Here is a 21,368-nt window from a genome sequence, read left to right on the forward strand (position 1 = left end):
CCCTGATACCCCCGATGATCCCGAGTCTCGCAGTGAAAGACCTCATCATCATCAGAAACGGGCATGCTGGCCGACAGCCCTCGCAGAAACAGCTAATGTGAAGAGAGAGGCGTTGCCGGGGAGCAGGTCGGCCGGGGCGCGGAAGAGGAGTCGCTCCGTGATTGCCGTTTGTAGTCGCAGCCCTTCGCACGCGCCGATTGCGGACGGTGCGGTCATGGAGTACTCTTTTGCCAACAGCGTCGGCGACAGCGGCGTCTATGATGCGCGAGCCGATGGAGAGGGGGTGGGGGTGACGCTTGTGTCGCGACTTCATTTCACTGCACACTATCCTACCAAGCTTAGTCGGCGGCGCCTTCGCCTCAGCCGCGATGTTTGCGACAGCGACGGTGCGCCCGCGACTCGCATCTGCGTTGGCACAGATGGAGCTGCATGAGATTCGAACAGGGATCTCGTTTCCTTGGCCTTCTCGACATATTTGGAATCGATCGCAATGATAGCGTTCTGTGATGACAGTGAGGAGCGCAGGCAAGCCGGGAAAAAGCGAAGAGCAGCACGGCATCACCACATGCCTGCTCACGCCTGAGAGCAAAGGGCACGCGCCTCGTAGAGTTCTCCCTGCTTCCGCGCAGGTGCTTCACTTGCGCATGCGGTAGTAGAAGAGAATGCTGTGAGCCCACCCAGCATAGTTGCCAAACAGCTTCCAGAAGGCGTCCTGAATGGCGTTATGATGCCGCTCGTACAACGGTGGGAGAGGCGTTTTTCGTGAGGCACGCGGCGGGGACGCTGCGGAGCTTCCGTGTTCCCCTATTGCCTTTACCGACGCTGGCGACGCGCCTTTCTTCACCTTGAGAGCCTCCGCCTGCTTCCTCCACTCCAGCAGCAAATTATCTGGTGAGTGGGCTTCCTCTTCGGGCAACGGACACCCTCGACGAGAACGCTTACGACCCACCGCCGTCACGGCGCGTGGGGCTGCAAGGTACTCGACCGCAACTTGCGCCATGTGCGTGTCCACGGGGACAATGTGGGTGCGGTTCAGCGCGAAGAGCGCCACGCAGTCTGCCACTTTGCGCCCCACGCCCGGCAGGAGAAGCAGCATGTCCCGTTGATGCTGGTGGTGGTGGCTGTGGTGGCTCAGCACAGCAGAGTAGAAGCCGTTTCGATAGCACGCCCCATGTTGCCGTATTAGGTGCGGAGGGGAGTGCATCTTCCCTTCCACCGCCTTTTTGTCCTGGAGCTCCGGTGGAGGCAACTGCGTCTGGATAAAGCTGACAGCCTCAACCATGTACTTGCTGCGGTAGCCAAAGCCGAGGCTGCGCAGCGTGTCCTCCGTGGCAGCCGCCAGCTGCTCGAGTGAGGGGAAGCTGTACACCGAAAGCCATTCCGGAGCGTTGGTGCTTGAGCTGTGCGGCTTCAGCGACGGATATGCAATGGTGTCTCTCCTGATTGCGGCGGCGGCCGACTGGAATTTCCTTTGTGTCGCCTTGGACCGCCAATCAGCAGCCGACGTCCGCGGTGCTCGCACCTCACCAGTGGCGAGTTGGACGTCACATAGGTGGTCGCCGTAGGCGCGGGAGAGTGCGTAGATCATGCCTGTGATGCGCGTGACGTTGTTGTTTTGCGAGCACAGGAAGGAGAAGAGACAAGAGTGCAAATCCTGCCGAACATGACGGATGGGAATGTACAGGTTTGCCTGTGCTTCGTCGTGCTCGCAAACACGCTGGTCGTGACCGCTGCCCAAGAATTGTCGCTCAAGGCGATTGCCGACGAGGTATTCCACGAGGGGATGCCTGCGAGTCTCTGGCGAGTCGGTCCACTCCTGCCACAGTTTGTCAAGATCGACATCGAGAGAGAGATAGCGACTCAGCATCTCCTCGTCACTCTCCCCTACGGTGGGCGCTGATGATGCACCTGTGGGCCGCAATGATGATGGGAGTGGGCTCGTGCGACCCTTGCCACTGAGGCGCACTGGGTGAGCTAGCGGCCATAGTCGCCGGTACTCTATCCAGCAGCATGAGAAGCAGTCGCTCTTGCCCATGACAGCCTCCGAGGTGGATGCAGGAGCGTTCGCCTGGTGCCGCTGCTTCGCCTCTGTCGACACTGGCGGCTGTGATGCGGTCCTTCGCAGTTCCTGTTTTTTCAGCTTTGCAGTGCACTGCGCCTCGCGCAGCTCAAAGACGCCGTCGCCAATGGCACCAACAAACGTGCCGCGCGGCGTTCGGTGCCAGTGAAAGCACTGGCCACCGCAAAGCGTCATTTGAAGACTCACCTTGGCTTTGAGAGACGATGTCAGCACCCGCCACGAGTGCAGAGCAGCCGTACTCGACGTCGTCATTGGTGGCATCCTTATCCGTGCAGAGGACCATGCTAGACCTAGGAACACAAAAAAATTGAGCGCAGCCGCGCTCTCAGTAGCGACACGGCGAGGAACAACGAAGCGCAAAAAAAAAACACCGAAGGTGTCCCTGCGGCTTCCCAGCGCTGCTCCCTGCGCGGCGCCTCTCCTCACCACCCTAGCGGGCCGCATGGCAGTCGAGAGAAGATGTGAAAGAGCGCAAGTGCGCAAATCAAAAAAAATAAAGAACAAGAAAAGAGGGCGGAATCAAGCGGTCGAGCAATGCCCCAACAAGGGAAGAGGCGTGCGAACGTGCACACGCCAACGCAGGCACACGCAGACAATGCAATTCAGAATCAAGACTGCTTTCACAAATGAGTCGGCAGAGAGGAGGCGAGGAGGCGGGAAACGTTAGCAACCCGGAGGGAAGAACAGCGGGCACCCCTACGACCCCAAGAAGAAAGCGTCCTTGGAAGGCTTTCATTCGCTCTGCTATTCTGCCAGAGCAGCCATTCGGCAACGTGCGCTGTAGGAAGTCCGCCCGCCACACCCCTCCCCCATCCCCACACTCACAGACACACCTTTGGTTGTTGCTGTTCAGCCTTTGCGCGTGATGGTCCGTCAATAACCAAACTCGGCATTCTGGCGCCTCTTCTGCTCCCCCATGCTCGAGAGAGCAGCGCGCCATCCAGGCGCAAACACCAGGTTTGTAGTGGTGCATATGTGAGTAGTATTGTGCGCTAACATTCCTTTCTTGACAATCCCCAAGCAGCTCTGTTTCACGCATCGCCTCCGCCGCACAGAGAAGGTGGTAGCACGAAGGGGTCCGCCGGCAAACGCGAGCCCTCCAGTCCACCACCACCTCCACGCTCGCGCCCAGGTCATCACGTGCCGCTCGCCGTTGCCACCTTCTCCAGCATGCGCAACACCTCATCTGCCAGAACACGGGTTGGGCGATCGGGGTGCATGAGGGCGATGGACTGCAGCGCAGACGCGGCGGAGCTCAGAAGCCGCTGCCCATCTTCGAACGCGCAGCAGGGCAAAGCTGAAGAACCCATACGGATGGAAGGCTTCGACATGACCGTCTGAGTGCTCAACACCTCCATGTTCAGGAAGAGCTCGGGTGCAGCGACAAGGACCGCAGAGAGGAGGCGGACGCCAACGATTTGCACCGCTGCCGACGCCGTGAACCGCACGCATCCGAGGGCAAAGCTCACAAGCGCCTCCCTCTCCTCCCACTCAAGCCGTACGAGGAGAGAGGACGAGGCCGACGATTTGTCTTCTGCCGAGTTGGTCAACGCAGGGGCGGTGGGGCTGCCGATCTTGCGCGCCAGCAGAGCAGCCTGAAAAATAACACTGCATGCGTCCACGGCTGCACGACACTCGTGCAGTTCTCTCCCTACCACGCTTCTGCAAGCAGCGTTCGAGAGCTCCACAATCGGGCGGAGGAAGCCGCGAAACCAGCACAGCAGCAGACCCTTCGCATCGGCGGGGTGAAGAGAGATGGCGTTCAGCATGCACTGATGAATGCGGAGGCATAGCTGAAAACGCGTCAGCTGCCGGGTCCAATCCGTTTCACCGTCCGTGTCGTCGTGCCTCAGCAGCTTCTTCGACGTCTCGCGCTTCTCGGCGGCTCTGTACGCCTTCGCCAACTCTGTCAGCGGCGTCTCGAGGAGACTGTTGCCCAGAGCGTGGAGCACGGAGGTGTAGCTGTTGCCGGGCGTCGGTGGAGAAAATGACGTTGGAAAACCGTCGGTTTTGACTAGCGTCACAACGCCGACGACGGCTGCCGCATCGACAGCGGCGACGCACAGTCGCTGTCTCATCGCCTCCATCTTTTCGCTCGAGTCCTGGCCGATAGGTATCTTGGGTCCCGCTACACCGGCTGCTTGTGCTGAGCCCCCCTGCTGCGACGATGGCAACTTGACAGATATGTCCCCTTCCTCTTCCATCAGCCATTGGGGCAACGTGACGTTCAACAGCCGCTCCAGCGTGGCGCGGTAGTCTAGGACAGCCTGCAAGTCGCTGACCAAGTAACTGCCGTGATCTGCTGAAAGAACCGCCGCCGTCGATGCTGATGGGTCGCTCTGCCGCGACATTGTCTGCACACTCGCAGCGGCCAGGTACGACGACACGCCGAAGAGGTACACCCGATACGCAAACAGCCTCGACGCCGACAACCCGTCGCCCGGCGAGCTAGAAGCGTTGGAAGCCTCAGTGTCTTTTGCTTGCGCCGCTGTCCACTGCGTCCATGCATGAAAGAAGAGCCTCGCAGGAAAGCGGCACACCACCTCCAACGCAACCCGTTGAATTTCCGGGTACGCGGCAAAAATCGTGGCATTCGACTTCTTCTCCATTGTGACGCCGCGCCAGAGGACTCGCCACAGTCGGCGCACAATACTGGAAACGTCATCGTCGCCGCCGCCCTCCTCAAGCGACTCCACCGCATCGGTCACGAATGTCGCGTCTTCGACAGCGAATGTTTTTGGCGCACAACTGCGTAAACACAGGAGCGGCAGCAGTACGGCGTGCAGGCATTCCGACGCGCCTGCCTCGCCCCCGCTGCCGGCGCCTCCTGAACGGCAAACAAGGCGTGTCCACCTGTCATCAGACGGTCCTTCCGTGGTCGACGTTTGTGCAAAGAACGTGACCCAGATGGCCCGAAGGTGCATCGTGTTCAGTCGAGCCTGGTCAGTCGTTGAGAGGTCCTCGTTGACGAGGCCCGTGAGCGATGCGGTAAGCCGCAGCGTGTACTTCATGGCCCACTGCACACACTCCTCGGCAGGGGCACCAGAGTCACTGGCATGATCAGCTGTGCCGTCACCCGCTCCGCAGTTCGCTTGACGGGCCAGAAACTGAAGGAGAGGGAGGGAATGGCAAGCGTACGTCCACCTCGCTGCCGCCGCCCGCACCCATCGATCTGTGAGCGTCAGAAGCGCTGTCTGCAACTGCGCTTCCTTGCGACGCCAGTTGCCGGCGTGCGCGTCAGAAGATGATGCGTCCATCTCGCCCGCTGTGCTGGACATTGCCGCCGGTGTCGAGGACAAGTTGCGCGCCGATCCTCCCATGTCATCAGCTGAGTAGAGGAGGGCCTGCGATAGAATGTCGCCTGGCGTCTGCGGAGTCGGTCGCCGCACCATAGTAGGGCTCTGCTCGCTGTCTCCACCGTCAGGATCCATCTTTACACCTCCAGGCGCGGCTCCAGCGCTGAGGGCGCCGCCGCTCGCCGCCGCCAGGCACTGATACCCGCATTGCAAGAGCAAGAGGTACGTCTCCACTGTGTCCGTGTGTGCGGTGACAACCGAGATCAACGCTGACAGCGCGGCGCTTTGCTTACGTCCCGTGCCATCTCTTTGCACACAGAGGTTCAAGAGGGGGAGTAGCACATCGTCCGGGTGCACCTTGGCAAACAAGGACGAGCTCATCAGCCGCACGCACAGTTCCTCATCCTGCAGCCGCAGCAAAAGGTTCTCTGCAAGGAGTCGGAGTACGTTGCGCCGGTGTGCCCGTATACACATCGAATGCTCACCAGACCACGGCGCCACGGTATCTGACACGCTGGAGTGCAACGGAGGTTCCGCCGCTGTGTCCTGCTCGGCGGCGCGCTGCTCCGAGACGAGGTCCGGTAGGTTACACAGCACCTCCAGCACGTGTCGCCGCGTGACCGCGCTACCGTGCTCCAGCATACGAAACAGCGCAGGGATAAGACGGTATGGGTGCTCAAGGATAGATACGCACAGGAGTTCACCAACGCACCGCGACGCGGCGTCATCCTCGCTCTCGAGTAGCTCTAGCAGCTGGTCGGACGAGTCCGCGGCGAAGCCAGCGAGGGCGCCGCCTCGAACCGCCGCATCCAGCACGGCGCGCGAAAGCAGTGAGGCTAACCTAAGCACCCGCTCATTGCGGTACCGCAAGGCCCGCTGCACCAGAAGAGCGTGGATCTGTTGTGTGACGCCGCTGTCTGTGGCCCACAAATCCGCCTGCAGCGCTGTGGTGGGTGCGGCTGCGACGAGCGCGAGGCACGCACTCAAAACCGCATCGGTTGCCATGAAGGTTGTCCGCTCGCTCTCCTTCGCATCTTGCAGGGTTGGCACGCGCAGAAGGACGCTAGCCATGAACATCAAAACATCCCTGTACGCTGGCAGAACCAAATCTGCCGACGCCGTCGACACGCCCAGGCCTCCGTGTACGGCGACCCACACGCCAGTCAAGTTGCGAACAAGGAAGCACATCTGCAGCGTGTGGGCCCATGTCATCTCCGTCAGACTCCGTGCGTTGTGTGATGTAGCCCCGTTGAACTCGCGCGTCGCGTTGAGGAGCGAGTGCTGCAGCAGCTCCTGGTGCTTGACCACATCTGTGAAGACGTCCTCGAGCTGCTTCGAGACAGCTGACAGCAGCGCCGTTGCCGGCGTCGCTGCTGTGCGGGAGCCGCGGTGGTCAAACTCCTCGGCGACCCAACGCAAACTGCGTCGCAGCGCGTTGCGGACCATTGTGATGCACCCCCACAGGCACGCTGGTAGGTCACGATCGAGCACCGGTGGGCGTTTCTTCCGTCTCCCCGACTTGAATGCTGCCTCCCTGGCGTCCACGGATGAGTCGGCCTCGCCGTCCATGTGCGCCAAAAGCACGTCTGTGGTCAGCCAGTACACACAGTGCACGACGAGGTGATTCAGCTCAACCGTCAGCCGGCTCGGCAGCGGGGCGGCGCCGCCGGCATCCGCTCTCCTCGCGGCGTGCAGTACGCTCTCGCGCATCGACTCCTCCACGTAGCTCGCAGCAGCTGGCACCATCCCCTCTGCAATGCCGGTGAACAGTTCTGTGTGTTCGGCGCAAAGCCGCTGGCCCTCGACGTGACCGCTGGCCAACATGCGGAGCGTGTTCGACAGAATGAGAAGAAATCCAAGCTGGTACCGTCGGTTTGCATGCACGAGGCGCACAAATCGGTCATCGAGCTCCTTGTGCTCGCTGCTGCCCTTCACCGCACCCCTCAGTGGCAGTCCATGCAGTAGCGCTTGCGTCCACTCGTGCGTGCAGCATGGCCGTTCGTTGCCTTGACCGTGGGCCGTCGCCGGGTCACAGAGAATACGGGTGCTCAAAAAGATGACACACTCCAAGTCCGCAGCAGAGCGGGTGGCCGCAAGCGCCATGCGATAGAGCACTGCCTGCCACCCGCGAAGCACGCACGCGTCAGTCGACGTCGCCGCTGACAAAGCGGGGTCTCGATGCGTCGCGCCATCTTTGGACGGAGCCAACACAGGCTCGTGATTCGCGGTACCTACCCCTGTCCCCGTCAACGTGAGCGTGGTTGCACGGACACCGTACAGAAGCCCGCGGTACGCCTGCTGCACCGAGTAGCTGCACATCTGCTCGTCCGCAGAAACCTTCTCGTACAGCAGGCGTTGCAGCGAAGCCTCGAACGACACCACGTCGACCAGCAGCGGTGAGGAGGTCAGGTGGGATGCTACGGAAGATTCTTGCCGCTGCACCACCGACGGCGTAAGCAACAACGACGATGCGTTCATTGTACCCTCGTGTACCTGCTCTCGAGCCACGAAACAGAAAAAGCGTGAGCGTCGCAAGGACGCGAGGAGCGAGACGCACAGGATGTTTGAATGGGGCAGTGATGACAACGTTTCTTGCGTGTTGCGGGGAGCGCGAAGCTTCTCCTAACGGGGAGGTATGGAGATGTAATACGGAACGCTAGCCCTTTTACATATATATATATGTCAATAATAGCTGCCCACAATACTGCTACGGGGGCAGGTGGGATCGGTCCCTAGCGATGACAACGCAAACAGAAGAGAGAAGGAATCGGCGGTGGTGGAGGTTGGAAGACAGAGCCAAGCGCACATGGGGAGGTGGTAGAATCATGAGAGAGAGACAGGAGAAGGGCGCACACATCACGGGTAGCCGAGATAAACAACGAGATGATGCGTGTGTGTGTGTGTGTGTGTGCATGAGGGGTAGCTCAACTCTATAGCATCAGTCACACAGGCAGAGCCGAGATGCAGCCCCCCCCCCCCCTCCCTCCAGTGCTCTTCTGAAGGAGAGGGGAGGGGCATCGTCACGTGTCACAGCGGAATTCCTGATATGCTTCTCAGCTTTATTGGTTTCGGGGAGGAGAGAGGGGGGCAACCTCAGTTCGTCTTTACCTGGCGTCGGCAGTACCTTTGCCCACAACCCCGGCAGAGAGCATCAGAAGTCCCCCCACTCGGGGAGAGAGAGACACTGGAGCGCAGGAGAAAGATGGACAGAAAACAGGATAAGGAAAGCTAATAAACATGCGACACAGGAAGGACAATAAGGAGCACACACACACAACAACAACAACAACAACCGCAACGAAATAAGTGCACCGCGCACGAAGGTGGACACTAATAAACATGGTTGGACCCTCGACACAACGGAGGAGGAGGAGAAAATCGACGCAATACGAGCCAGCAGAGGGTGTCAGTGTCTGTGTGTGTCTGTCTGTGTGAGAAGGGAGAAGTAAAAAAAAAAAACAAAAAGAAAAGAGACCACGCACGCGACGAGCCCACGCCACAAAAGGAAAAAATTGAGCAGAGACAGTGACCGAGCTTTATGAACAAGAAAAAAAAAATGAAGAAGAAAGAAGCACTCACACACGGGAGCAAAGAGTGCCACTCCACGGCACAGACGCCTAGACGGAAGAACGAAGGGAGGGTGAAAGGTAGGGAAGGGGATGGGATGGGATGGAAGGGGGAAGGGGAAGGGGAAGGGGGTACAACGCGGCATTGTAAGTTCGTGCTTCCTTTCCCCCTCTTTCCTTCTCCTTTGTGGGTGGTGTGGGCGGGTGCGTCGGCGAAGGTGGAGGGAGGGGGTGGAGGTTCTTGTCGTCGAAGGACAGAAGAAACTAAGGTAGAGAGAGAACAACACAATCCAACACAACACAACAAACACACCACACACACACACATACCAGCACGAACGAGAACGGGGGTAGCAAAGAAAACAAGCGAAGAAGATAGCGTGAGAAGAGCTGTGGGTAAAGAAGCATTACACGGAGAGAGAGAGAGACACGGCAGTGAACTAAGGAGTCACCACAAGTCCGAGACAGAGACAGAGAGTAATATCAGGAGCACGGCAAGGGAAGGGAAGGGAAGGGAAGGGGGAGGGAGACAACAACAAGAAAAACGAGAACACGTCAACACTTAAAAGGAAACCACGAAGAGGTTCAGCCGGTGAAGAATGAAGAGAAGAGGGAGAGAGAAGTAAAGCGAGGGCAGAAATCTTCATACATGGCAACAGATAGGAGAGAAAGGAAAACGAGGCAACCATTGTATCCTCCCACCACGACTCAAGTAGCGCGAACAAAGAAACGCAACATCGGGTGAGAGAGCCACACGGAATAGAAGCCAGACAAAAAGAAGGAAGCAGGAGCTGCACCAGCCTACGACACCAACAGCCACCCAAAGGGCAAAACCACCGCAAGAAGGACATCTCATATTGTTTACCATGGATAGCGAGGCCTTTTTTCAAACTGACACAGGCGTGTTAACACGTGACACGAACAATAAGAAGTAAATATACCTATATATATATATCTATATATATAAATATAAATATCGCATATGTTGAGAGCACACACAGACAGAGATAATGCACACACACACACACATAAGCGAAAAAAAAGAGAGCAACGACGAGAGAGACCGACGACCCAATGCCCATCCACGAAGACACTCGTACGCTCACCGGCGCCACTCAGCGACTCTACACCGAGACGAGCCAATAAAAAAACAAAGAGTCGGAGAAGTGGAGAGTCGCCAGCTCAACGACGAACGAGAGCGGTGAGAAACACTGAAAGAAAAAAGAGCACGTACATGTGATTTCTTTTTCCCGCGTGTACATTCTCTGCCCTACAGCGTGAGCCCAGTTCCACTCCACCCCGCCCTGTCACAGGCCCCAGTCGCGCGGCACCAAGTCGCGCTAGACGCACGCGTCGCAGCAACGCGCCGACTCGGCCATGTGAGAGCACGACACCCTTGCCTCAGCCTGCCCCCACCACACACCCTGCGGCCTCGCAGGGCCCCGCACAGCCGCTTCCTCCTCACGACGGTCGCCACCCCTGGTGCATCCCCCCACCCTCGGGGGTGACACTCAGGCCCCCCACCACCCAGTAGGCAGTGTTGAGGGCCGGGGGCAGGATACATTCGAGTCGCGCGGACGCCATGCCCAATCATAGGGATGGCAAAAGCTGTGTCCATTGTCGGCCATCGCACCGGCGCAGCGCCACCCGGGACCTCCTCGCCGACATGCGTAGCGGTAAGCATCGCTCGGACCCCCTCCCCTCCCTACGCCAAGGTGCCCCTACCCTTCAACGTAGATAAAAAAGAAAGAGTGCCTCTAACGAGGGCGGGCGTCGGGTAAGCAAGAGGGACACCGACAGACATGACGGCAGTGGGGGTGGAAGTGGGGGAGGGACGGGGAAATGGAAGCGGGGGTGGCCACGTAAGGCGCATACGTGTGAAAGAAGCAACGAAGCGTTTCACAGACGAAGGAACGACTGTGACAGCGACACACATACGGGGAGAGAGTATGTTTGCTTGTGTGTGTGTGTGTGTGGTGTGCGAGACTCAGAAGACGATACCGGCCGTGATGAGGGACTGCGACCTGAGCGACGAAGGGGGATGAGGAAAGGCCAAACAAATAAAAAAACGAATATAAGACGGGAAAACATATCGTCAGAAAGTGGTAGCGAGAAGTGGCAAAACAAGCAAGGAAGCGATCGTCATCGCAACGAGAGCCAGCACAAAAGACGAGAAACAGAGATGGGGAGATTGCACAAAGAAAAAAAAGAGGAGGCAGGAGAGAACGAGGCACGTGCTACGCCATAAGCCGGCTTCCACGCCTGACCTTTTGTGTGCGTCGTCGTTGGTGCCTTCAGATGCGGAGTGGGTTTCAGTTGGCAACTTCTCCTCCTGCTACTCCACTCTCTCCGATGCACCACCGTTGGCACCGCAGTCACGAGGATGAGCACGGAAAGAGAACAAAGGGAATAGAGGAAGAGGTGAATACACGGAAAAGAAAATTCTGAAACAACAAAGAGAGGCAAATTTTCGCCTTCGTCAACCACATCGCGGAATTCCTGCCCCCCCCCTCCCTCGCTCCATTGTCTTTCCGTCACTTCCTTGCCGTTCGCCCGTAGAGAAGGCGAAGAGGCAACACGGCAAGCGTAGCAGAGGAACGGCACGGACGTAAAACGTTACATGAACGGAGAAAAGAGTCACAGGAAAGCGCGCAGTATATAGCTCCTCTTTCCCTTTTATTCAACTAGGACGTGCGTTCTGTCAAGTTGGGGAGATGCACATGAACACTCTGCGCTTCTCTCCTGCAGCACCTCCTCCTGTCGCCCTGTTTCGTTTTCCACCCGCTTTCCTTCGTCTTCTGCCGCCGATATGAACTTGCATGATTGCATCCTCCCTCGAGTTCCTTACTGCGCACCTCCCTCCACGCTGCAATAATGTTGCAGTGGTGACGCAGAGTTCCTTCCTTGGGTGGTAGTGGTGGTGTGTGTGGGGGGGAGGGGCTTCCTCGCCTTGGATTTCATCGAGGGCACCAGATCCGGCGCCACCATACACGAGAATAGAAGCAACACAGAAAACATTTGGAAAAAGAGTTAGATTGGGGGTGGGGTAGGATGCAAAGTCACACACACACACACACACATCTATATATATATATATGTACATACATGGTACAGAAGCAAGTGTCTATGGGCGAGTGAGCGTGTCGAGACGCTACGGCGTACATCGATGCAAGAGAAGAGCAGAGAATAAGCATACCCGCTCACGGGCACATAAGCATAGACATGGATGTGAGGGAAGTCATGCGGCGGTAAAAGGGCCTCCTCCTTCTGTTTTGCCTTTGTTCAGTTTGCTGAGCGCCCGAGGGACTCGATGTCGAGTGGCCGGCTTGGCTTGGGGTACAGTTCGTTGTCCAGTTCCACCAGCTGATCAAAGAAGCCCTTGTTTGGGAGAATTGCCGGTCTGCCCTTCTTGGTCACCAGATAGGCCTCATCCAGTCGCATGCCCCTTTTAATCATCAAGTACGCAATCACCGTTGTGGCAGAGCGCGACAGACCTGCAAAGCAGTGCACCAGGCACCCGCTCTTTTTCGACTGGCTTTCCTCGATGAAGTTAACGGCCTCGTGAAAAGACATGCGAATGTTCGCGCCAGGGATGTCGTCCACGACGATGACCTTGTGATGGCCGCCCTCCGGTGGCACCGGCACCAGTTGCCGACCCACAGTGAGCAAATACGTAATGTTCAGCTTCCGGTACACCATCTGCGACTGCGCGGAGCGGAGACTGCCGCAGTAGAGATACGGCACAATTTCATCCGGGTACAGCTTGTTCCAGTTCACCGTAATATTGGGCAGCTCGGTGTCGAGATTCTTCTCGTAGTAGTCCTTGTAGAGTGAGGGCTCGTTGTCGAGCGCAATCGTGAGGTCGTCGAAGCGCTGCAGCCGCTCTCGCAACGGGAGGGTTGTCAGGCTGTCGTTGGCGGCGAGGTAGATCACCTTCAGCTTGGGTGACATGATCACTGTCTTGGAGTTACTCACGTTGGAGCCGCCAACAAAGGAGCCGGCCATGTTCCCCGCGAAGCTTGCCATTCGCGCGCCGTTCACCTGCGGTGAGGCCATGGCGAAGTAATCCATCACGTTCGACACGCTGGAGCATAGCGGAGGAGCAACGATATCCAGCAAGCTATCTGGAATGCTGGAGAAGTTGTTGTAGTCCAGCGCGGCCGAGGTGAGGGAGCTGAGGTAGATGAACGTCTGCGGTAGATCCACTAGGGCGTTGTGGCTTGCATCGAGGCTTTCGAGCTCGCTAAGGTTGCCAAGGCTATCCGGAAGCTCGGAGAGCTTGTTGTACGAAACCACAAGCTTGCGCAAGTGGATCAAGAAGCTCAGCTCATGTGGCAGCGACGTAAGATTGTTCTGTGAAATATCCAAGACGACCACCTGCAGCAGCGGTGGGTCGTACACCTCCGGCGGCACCTCGTCCAGACTGTAGTTGTACAGCAGCAGCTCGGAGTGATGGCTGGTGCGGCAGCGCTCCAGCTCCTGCTGCCAGTCGTCGTCTTCGATTTCCGCCGCCTTGGGAAGCGCCAGCTTCCTCGCCTCTTTGTCCTTCATGAGTGAGAGCCTCGACGGCGGAGGCAAGTAGAGCGAGCCACAGTCCTTTGGCGTCACAGAATCCGCGCGGCCACATGGGAAGCCTACCGTGTTGAAACCCGTATTGCTGCTGTTGACGCCGCTGCCAAGGTGTAGTCCGCCACCGGACATCCCACCAAACCCACGGAAGCTGATCAAGCTGCGACCGTTGATGTTGACCGAAATGCTCTGCTCGCTTATGTCGTCAGAAAGGTGGACGACACTCTCTATGTCGCCAAACATGCCTTTTGTAATGCTGCCGCCACCAGTGCTGCGCACCGCAATCGACCGCTCCGCCGCGCGCTGCGCCACGAGATGTGCCGTAAGAGAGCCTACCGGAAAGTTCGCCGTCATCTCCAGCGTCTCGAGCGCGTGCACATCCGGCACCGTCGACGGCTGCACCAGCACGGCCTTGTTGGCACCATCCCTGCTGTGCTCGATCGTGTGAATCAGGAACGGCACTAACTCGTGGTGGTCCTTGTGGTAGTTGCCTACAGAACACTTGCCGCAGCGAATGTAGCCGTCGCAGTCGGAGCACTGGTAGAGCGCCACCGTCAGCTCGGCGCTGCATTGGCCGCAGAGCAGGTTCTCGCCCTGGAAGACGAGAACCGTGGGTTTCTCGCCTGTGGCACCGGCGATAATGGAGGCTTCGGTGCATGAGTCGCTGCCATGTAACGTGGCGTCACCCGCAGAACTGAGCATCTGGCTCTCCTGGAACGGGTCCTGGGCGAGGACGTCTAGCATGCGGGCTTCGTCGCGCGTCTCGGGTTTCGAGTGCACGGCGCTCTGTAGCTCCTCCTCCGTGACCTCGACAATCGTCCTTGGCAAGTTTTGCGCTAAGCTCAGATTTTTGAAGTACGTGTGCTTCAGCGCCGCTCGCGCGTCTTGGAACCTCCCCACCAGCGCCTCCTCGATGAAGGAGACCAACGCTGGCGTCAGCTGCGCCCTTGGCTGTCGCACGGCTGTAAGTACCGTGTCGACGGCAAACGCCCTGTTCTTCTCACCGTCGAGCAGTTCTGTCCATACCGTGTTGAAGAGCTCCGGAAGTACCGAGGCGGCAAGGAGACCGACACAGAACATGTCCACGCTGGGGCCATGCAAGGGACTATGCTGCCGCACCCACGAGGGTAGCGTGTAGAGCGGCGCGTCTTCCGCGATGGAGTCCTGCAAGGCGTCTGCCGTCACAAACAGCGGTCCAAAATCGGCAATGCGGTAGTGCAAGGTGTGCTCGCAAAAGAATATGTTCGTCGGAACCAGAGAGAGGTGCGCTACGCCGTTGTCGTGCAGGTGTACCAATCCAGCCAGCACATCCACTAAGAACTCCTGCAGCGTTGGGGACAAGTTGTCGCCATTCACCGGGGGCACGGCTTCGATGGCGCCACTCGACATGTAGTCCTGCACCACGAAGCAGTTCGCCTTCTTGTCCTCCACGATGTCGATGAAGCGCATAACGTTTGGGTGGTCAACCTTGCGGGAGAAAACGAGCTGGCGGCGCATTTCTCGCGCCCATCTCTCCCGCCCAGGTGCTTGCAGCCGCTTTAGAATAGCCTTGTGGATAATCTTGAAGGCGAACTGCTTGGACTGACTGCGGCGCAGATGAACCATCATCGTTTCCGAGAAGCGGCCCTCACCAAGAAAAGCGTCCACCTGGAAGCCGTTTCGCTGCTGCGTACGGTAGTTTGGCACGGCCATATTACTCATCGAGGCCCCTCTCGGCGCCAACGCGCTCATCGTCCGGTCGCCGAAGCCACCCACCATATGTACACCAAAAGCTAAGCTGCTCGTCATGGAAATTTTGCGCATCAATGACGAGGTGCCTAAGACCAAGCTGTGCTTGAAGAAGGGGTGTTGCAGCAGCCGCAGCACACTTGGTCGCTTCGACGGCTCCTTTTGCAGGCAGAGTCTGATCGCGTCCTCGATGTCGTACGCGAAGTTCCAGTGCGGGCGTGCTGGGAAGCTCAGGTCGAAGTTCTCGAGCCGCTCATGAACCTGCGCGTAGGAGCACTCGGCGATCTCGACCGGATCGCAGCCGTAGGCGAGGCGGTACATGAGTACGCCAAAGCCCCAGATATCCACCGCGGCCACTCCAGCCGCGCCTTCGTCCGAGACGACATTGACCTCGCCTGTCGCGTACGCGCCCTCCGGGTCGAACACCTCGGGCGGGAGGCAGGCCAACTCGCCGTTGAATACGAGATCCTCTGGACACTGCACGGCGAAGAGACGCCAGAAGCCGGCGTCGGTGATGCAGAAGTGCCCCTCGCCGTTCTCGAGCACGTTGTCGAGCTTCAAGTTGTGGTGATAGATTCGGTGTGAATGCAGGATGCGAAGACCCACCGCCACCTCCATCAGGATACGGCGCAGCTTGTCGGGGTCGTGCGAGAGTCGGCCTGCGTAGTTGACGATGTTGCCCTTTGCATGGTAGTTGGTGATCACAATCATGTTCTCCTTCGCCTCATCATTGAGAACGTCGCTGATATGCAGCACGTTCTGGTGCACAATGTTGACGAGAACGCGCTGCTCCGCGGTGACCTCCTCCAGCAGCCGGCGGCGAAGCACAAAGCTGATCACCTTGAGGATGCAGAATACGGGACCTTTGGGGGCATCGTCGGGAAGGGAGTCGCTCGAGCCCTGTGTCGGCGTACACCTCTTCGACAACGCCGCGACGTCACGGGTGGCGAAGTAGCTTCGCCCGATGGTGCCGGCGTTGTAGGCAGCGCGCAAACGGTAGCCATCGATTGTCTCGTCTTGATGGAAATCAGGGATGCAGATTACGCACGACCGGTTTGAAAAGGATACTTCAGGGTGATTCAGAAACAGCAGACCAACGGAGCTGGTGCGGAGGGCGTCGAGCACCTCGTACATGACCTTTTCCTCCTCTGTGCGCCGCTCCGCATCGAGTCCCCCACACTTGCGCACAATCGAATCGACGCGCGACACAATGCGGAGTGCACGGGCTGACAACTTCTGCGGTGCGAGAGAGGCTTCATGCGACGTGACATGGGAGCTCGCGCCTAGCTGAAGCTGCTGCTGTTCGTGCCCGTTTTGCGCTGTGTCTGCTGCTGCTGCTGCTGCGTGCGGCGGCTGCGACTTGGGAAGCGCTGTCCCTGCCACCTGCGGTAACTTGCCGTGCTCCGTAGAGCCGCCTTCAGCCGCACCGACAGCAGGCGAGTGTCCCACACCATCGTTGTTGGTGTCGGCCCCAACACCGGCGAACCTTTCAGTTCCACCGCTTCCGCCTACGCGACTGATGTAGATTGTGCTAGCACTCAGGATGGTCTCAGATACGTTAGCATCGCCAACCTCGGCTGAGCTGCTAACGTGGCTGTGCGGCGCGCACCCGTTTCCCTTCTCATTAGAGCTGTCCACACGGCACCGCGACAGCTCGCGGTTCGATCGGCAGTTGGTGTCAGCGCAGGCGGCCAGAATTCTGCCACCGCGCAAGTTCGCTGAGCCGCATAGGACGCCCATCACTCGAACACCTCCTCACTATGCGTGAGGTAGCGAGAACGAGCAAACACCACGCAAAAAGACGACGGCGAGAGCCAACGTGCGCACAGACACACACACACACACACAGAGAGAGAGAGAGAGAAAAAAGAAAACAGCAACGATGAACAAGGGCACAGGGCAGCTGTTAAGAGAGAGCTTCTCTGCGCTTATCAATGTCCGTAAATGGGAGGGTGGGAAGAAATAGGTGTGTGAATCTGCGTGTGTGTGTGTGTGTGTGTGTGTGTGAGTGAGTGAGTGTGTGTGGTGAGACGTGGAAAGAGGTGGTGGAGGTGTCACACAGCGAGGGATGCAGTGCGAGAGAGCGAAGACACGGAGGAAACGAGAAAAAGAGATGTAAAGTGACTGAGAAAAACGACGAACAGCGGGTTGTGGGGCAAAAAAAAATAACCGCGACGGCACCTGAACGTCCAGCGAGGTGAGGTGCACGTGAAACTGAACACGCCCGGCGGAAAGGGAAAGAGGAGACGCTCAAACACAAGACTCAGTGATGCACAGAACAAAAAAAAACGAGAAGACAGCAGGCACCAACAACAGTGCTCATAAGAAATAGAGATAGCGAGAGTACGAGCAAAGGATGGCAACACATCCAGCCGCAGCCGCAGCGGCAGCAGCACAGACAAATTAAGACGAATACTGATAATAATAATAAAAAAAGAAAAGCAGACACACACACAGAAACAGACAACAAAATGAACACACGCACACACCACACACACACAGAAAAAAAAACACGAGCTCACTTCTTTTGTTTGTGTGTCTTGTGTCGGCGTGTTCCGTTTTCGTTTTTTTTGTGGTTGTTGTTGCTTGCCCGTAAGTTCGGCAACGTCCAGGTTTACCGAAGACGACCCAAACGATTCTTTATTTTTTTGCCCCCTGTTCTGTTGAATACACGCATACACACACACACACATACAGAGAGGCACGCACACAACCAACAAAAGGGCAAGCAACAGCAACAACGAGCAAGATATATATATATATATAAAGAATGGCGATCGAGACAGGGACAGAGAGAGAGCACAAGAAGAAGAATACAGGTGCTGGCATAAAGGTGAAAATTGAACCCAAAAAAAGGTGTATGTGGGGGAGGGAAGATGCGATCGCACTGATCTAGTGAAGAACGGCAACCACACCCCAATGCACTGCTTCAGCGCACACAAAATATAAAACTACAAAAAAATAAAAAGAGGGCAGGCAATGAAGAGTGCTTCCGTATGCGCGGCTGGGACACAACGCAAGAAAAAAAACGAGGACGGTTGGGAAGCGGCCAAGTCGTCAAAAGAAGAAACCAAACTCCAAGAGGTGCTGCCGTACGACAAAAGAGAGAGAGAATGAGAAGAAATATGGAAAAAAAATTTCCTCGCACCTTCCGTCCCTTCCTCGGCTTCTTCTCGCGCGCCCCTTTGTCTGTTTAGGTGTTTTGTCGGTGCGGGTCCTTGCCAGTCCTCGGTGTCGCTCTCTCGCACTCTCTTCCTCCCGCTTCTGGCCTCCCTGCGGACCCTCAAATTCCTCCTCGATCAGCTTCGGCGCAGCGTCCCTCGCATGTGGTCGCCGGCAATGAGGACTCGTCAGCACCTTAAGTAAGAACGAGCGAGGGCGAAGGGTTCGCAAACAAAGGTGTCTACGTTTTTTTTTCTTTGTTGGTGAGCTTCACGGCCACCGCTATAGGAGAGAAAACACGTCAGCTGCACGCGCACCCTGGCACACACACACACAAAAAGAGAGACAACAACAGTAAAAATGGTGGGGCTTCCCTGACGGACACAAAACTCAGGCGAACATCGAAAAAAAAAACGAAACGAAATAGCCTGAGTACAAGCCTGTCGTTGCCCTAGAAGAGCACGACCCTCTGTGACAAGCTTGTGCGCCCCAGTGACGCGACGGGGTGTGAGAGAGACGACGACGTGAATGTAGGTATGCAAGGGCGAGATGACACTGGCGAGCAACCCGGATGCGAAGGAAGAAAAACAGACACAGATGATAGCGTCTAGAGCGACGAAAACAAAAGGACTGCTTTCGAATCCTCGACACTTGGAGGTGAATGGTGCTCGGTCCTCAATAACGGGCGATCGGAGGGGAAACGGGGGAGGGAAGAGAAGAAGTCGGTTAGTCGTGTGTCAGAGAAGCTCCATGTCATTTGCCTAACCTGTATCCTCGGCAGTTTCACCAAACGTGTTGAGCGTCGTCCGGTAGGGGGACGAAGCTTACGCGTGTGCGCCGCGCTTACGGCATCGCTGTCTATCGTTTTGACGTGCTCGACCAAAAAGGTAGCGTCCACCCTTTCTTATCCGTGATGCCGCACACCCGGTTCCGGACATGATAGGGAACGGTGGTAATGGTAGGACAGACGTGAACTCAGACACAGGATAGTTAAAGCAGTGGGCTTCCCAACAGAACAACGCGGAAAGATTGTTATCACACATCGCACACACACATGCCTGGGCGTCCTGGCCGGAGGCTGACCCAACGAAATTTCAGACCCCCCTCCGCCAAAGACTGAAGGGCAGGATGCTTCCAGTGAGAAGCAGAGAGATCGAGATTTTCATCCTCGGCGGGACTTCACTCTTCTGTAGAACAGTAGTCCAACAGCACTCCACCCCGCCCTGTCACAGGCCCCAGTCGCGCTAGACGCACGCGTCGCAGCAACGCGCCGACTCGGCCATGTGAGAGCACGACACCCTTGCCTCAGCCTGCCCCCACCACACACCCTGCGGCCTCGCAGGGCCCCGCACAGCCGCTTCCTCCTCACGACGGTCGCCACCCCTGGTGCATCCCCCCACCCTCGGGGGTGACACTCAGGCCCCCCACCACCCAGTAGGCAGTGTTGAGGGCCGGGGGCAGGATACATTCGAGTCGCGCGGACGCCATGCCCAATCATAGGGATGGCAAAAGCTGTGTCCATTGTCGGCCATCGCACCGACGCAGCGCCACCCGGGGCCTCCTCGCCGACATGCGTAGCGGTAAGCATCGCTCGGACCCTCTCCCTACGTCGTGGATGCACGACCTTGTCACCACCAGAAGTGCTCTGGCATCTGGCAGGGATAGGGAGGAGGGGGGGGGGCTGCTTGTCTTACTCACAGAGTTGGCCACTAGACCCTGAGATACCACGCCTTGTGAAGCGTGTTCCCTCACCCCCGTCCATCAGGGCAGTTAGGTATGTGAAGTGGTCCAGAGAGAAGAGCGAGGTGTGCAGCAAATGAATGCGTACACATCCGCAGACATTCAGGCAAATCAAAGTAGAAACGATGAAAACGAAGGCGGGGGAGAGCAGTGGAAAGCGGAGCGTCGCAAAAACGAACCTGCTAACGAGACACTGTCAGCCCTGTGTGTGCGTCGAGGTATCTGTCCGTGTGCAGGTGCCTCTGCATCCACCAGTGAGGTGGGGATCTGCACAGAAAGAGGACGGTGTACCGAGAGCGGCTGCGGTGTACGTTTCCAAGTGCGCCTCCGGTAAGCAGGGGGTGAGGGTGAGCGAGTCTCGTCGCGAAAGGAGAACAGTGAGCTTCTCGCACGTTGTCACTGGCCCCATCGGAAGGCAACACGGCACAACTTCAGTGATGAGTCCCGCCTCCGAAAACGGAGGGGGGAGGGGTGGCTTTGCGCGCTCCCGTCCTCTCGTTGTTCGTGTCTGCTTCCATGACCGTTTTTTTCTTTGCCCCTGCCGACGTGCCAGAAGAGTATGTTGCTCGATTAACCAGTGCTTCGCATACACTCAAACAGAGTACAGTCTGTAACCCAGACCGGAGCGCGGCACTCTTCAGCCTTACCTGACGCCTGCCCTTCCCCGCAGGAAATCCCACGCGCTCTCCGAATCTCTCTGCAGACCAGTGTAGCGAACCCATCGTCACCACTTCCGCAGCGTCAACATTTCCCTTGGCGGCAACAAACAAGGTGCGCGGGCGCGCACGCAAGCCCGCCCAGTGAAGATAACGTAGTGAGAAAGCGCGGAGAAAGACAAAGGTCGTACCCGCGCCACGGCGGGGCAAAACACCCACGCAAACAAAAAAAGGGAGACGAGGTGAGACGAAACACGCGTGTGCGCGCGCCACAAAAAAAAAGAAAGCCCATGCGATGTACCGCGAAGATGTCGAAGAGACGAGGACAAAGAAGCAGCGTACACAAGACACGATAGCATCAATGCAATTGCTGAGAGAGACGATTTCGTGAAAAGCGAGCCACAGTCACGACAGCGGTGCGGCAGACACCGCGACGAGGTACTGCAACGCGCGCAGAACAAGGGAGGAGCTGGCGGTAGAAAGAGAGATAGAGGGAAATGCAAACCAGGACTGTTGCCCTCTTTCATCTTCGTGGCCTGTGCCAAGGTGACATGGCAAAGGATGCGAGCGC

The 21,368-nt window shown here is 57.6% G+C and overlaps 3 protein-coding genes across 3 annotated transcripts; all 3 read right to left on the reverse strand.

The window, feature by feature from the left end:
* Positions 1-634: 634 nt before the first annotated feature.
* On the reverse strand, positions 635-2,332 carry LMXM_33_2170 (putative 8-oxoguanine DNA glycosylase; the record flags this gene model as incomplete). The annotated part of the gene is made up of 1 exon (XM_003878721.1): positions 635-2,332. The coding sequence occupies one exon, from the start codon at positions 2,330-2,332 to the stop codon at positions 635-637; it is 1,698 nt and encodes a 565-aa protein (XP_003878770.1).
* An 884-nt stretch (positions 2,333-3,216) lies between these two features.
* LMXM_33_2180 (conserved hypothetical protein) lies at positions 3,217-7,854 on the reverse strand (the record flags this gene model as incomplete). The annotated part of the gene is made up of 1 exon (XM_003878722.1): positions 3,217-7,854. One exon carries the CDS (start codon positions 7,852-7,854, stop codon positions 3,217-3,219), a length of 4,638 nt encoding a protein of 1,545 aa, XP_003878771.1.
* Positions 7,855-12,224: 4,370 nt separating this feature from the next.
* Positions 12,225-16,373, reverse strand: LMXM_33_2190 (putative dual specificity protein phosphatase; the record flags this gene model as incomplete). The annotated part of the gene is made up of 1 exon (XM_003878723.1): positions 12,225-16,373. One exon carries the CDS (start codon positions 16,371-16,373, stop codon positions 12,225-12,227), a length of 4,149 nt encoding a protein of 1,382 aa, XP_003878772.1.
* Positions 16,374-21,368: the final 4,995 nt, after the last annotated feature.

This window comes from Leishmania mexicana, chromosome 33 (genome assembly GCF_000234665.1).
Source record: "Leishmania mexicana MHOM/GT/2001/U1103 complete genome, chromosome 33".
Classification (NCBI taxonomy): domain Eukaryota; phylum Euglenozoa; class Kinetoplastea; order Trypanosomatida; family Trypanosomatidae; genus Leishmania; species Leishmania mexicana.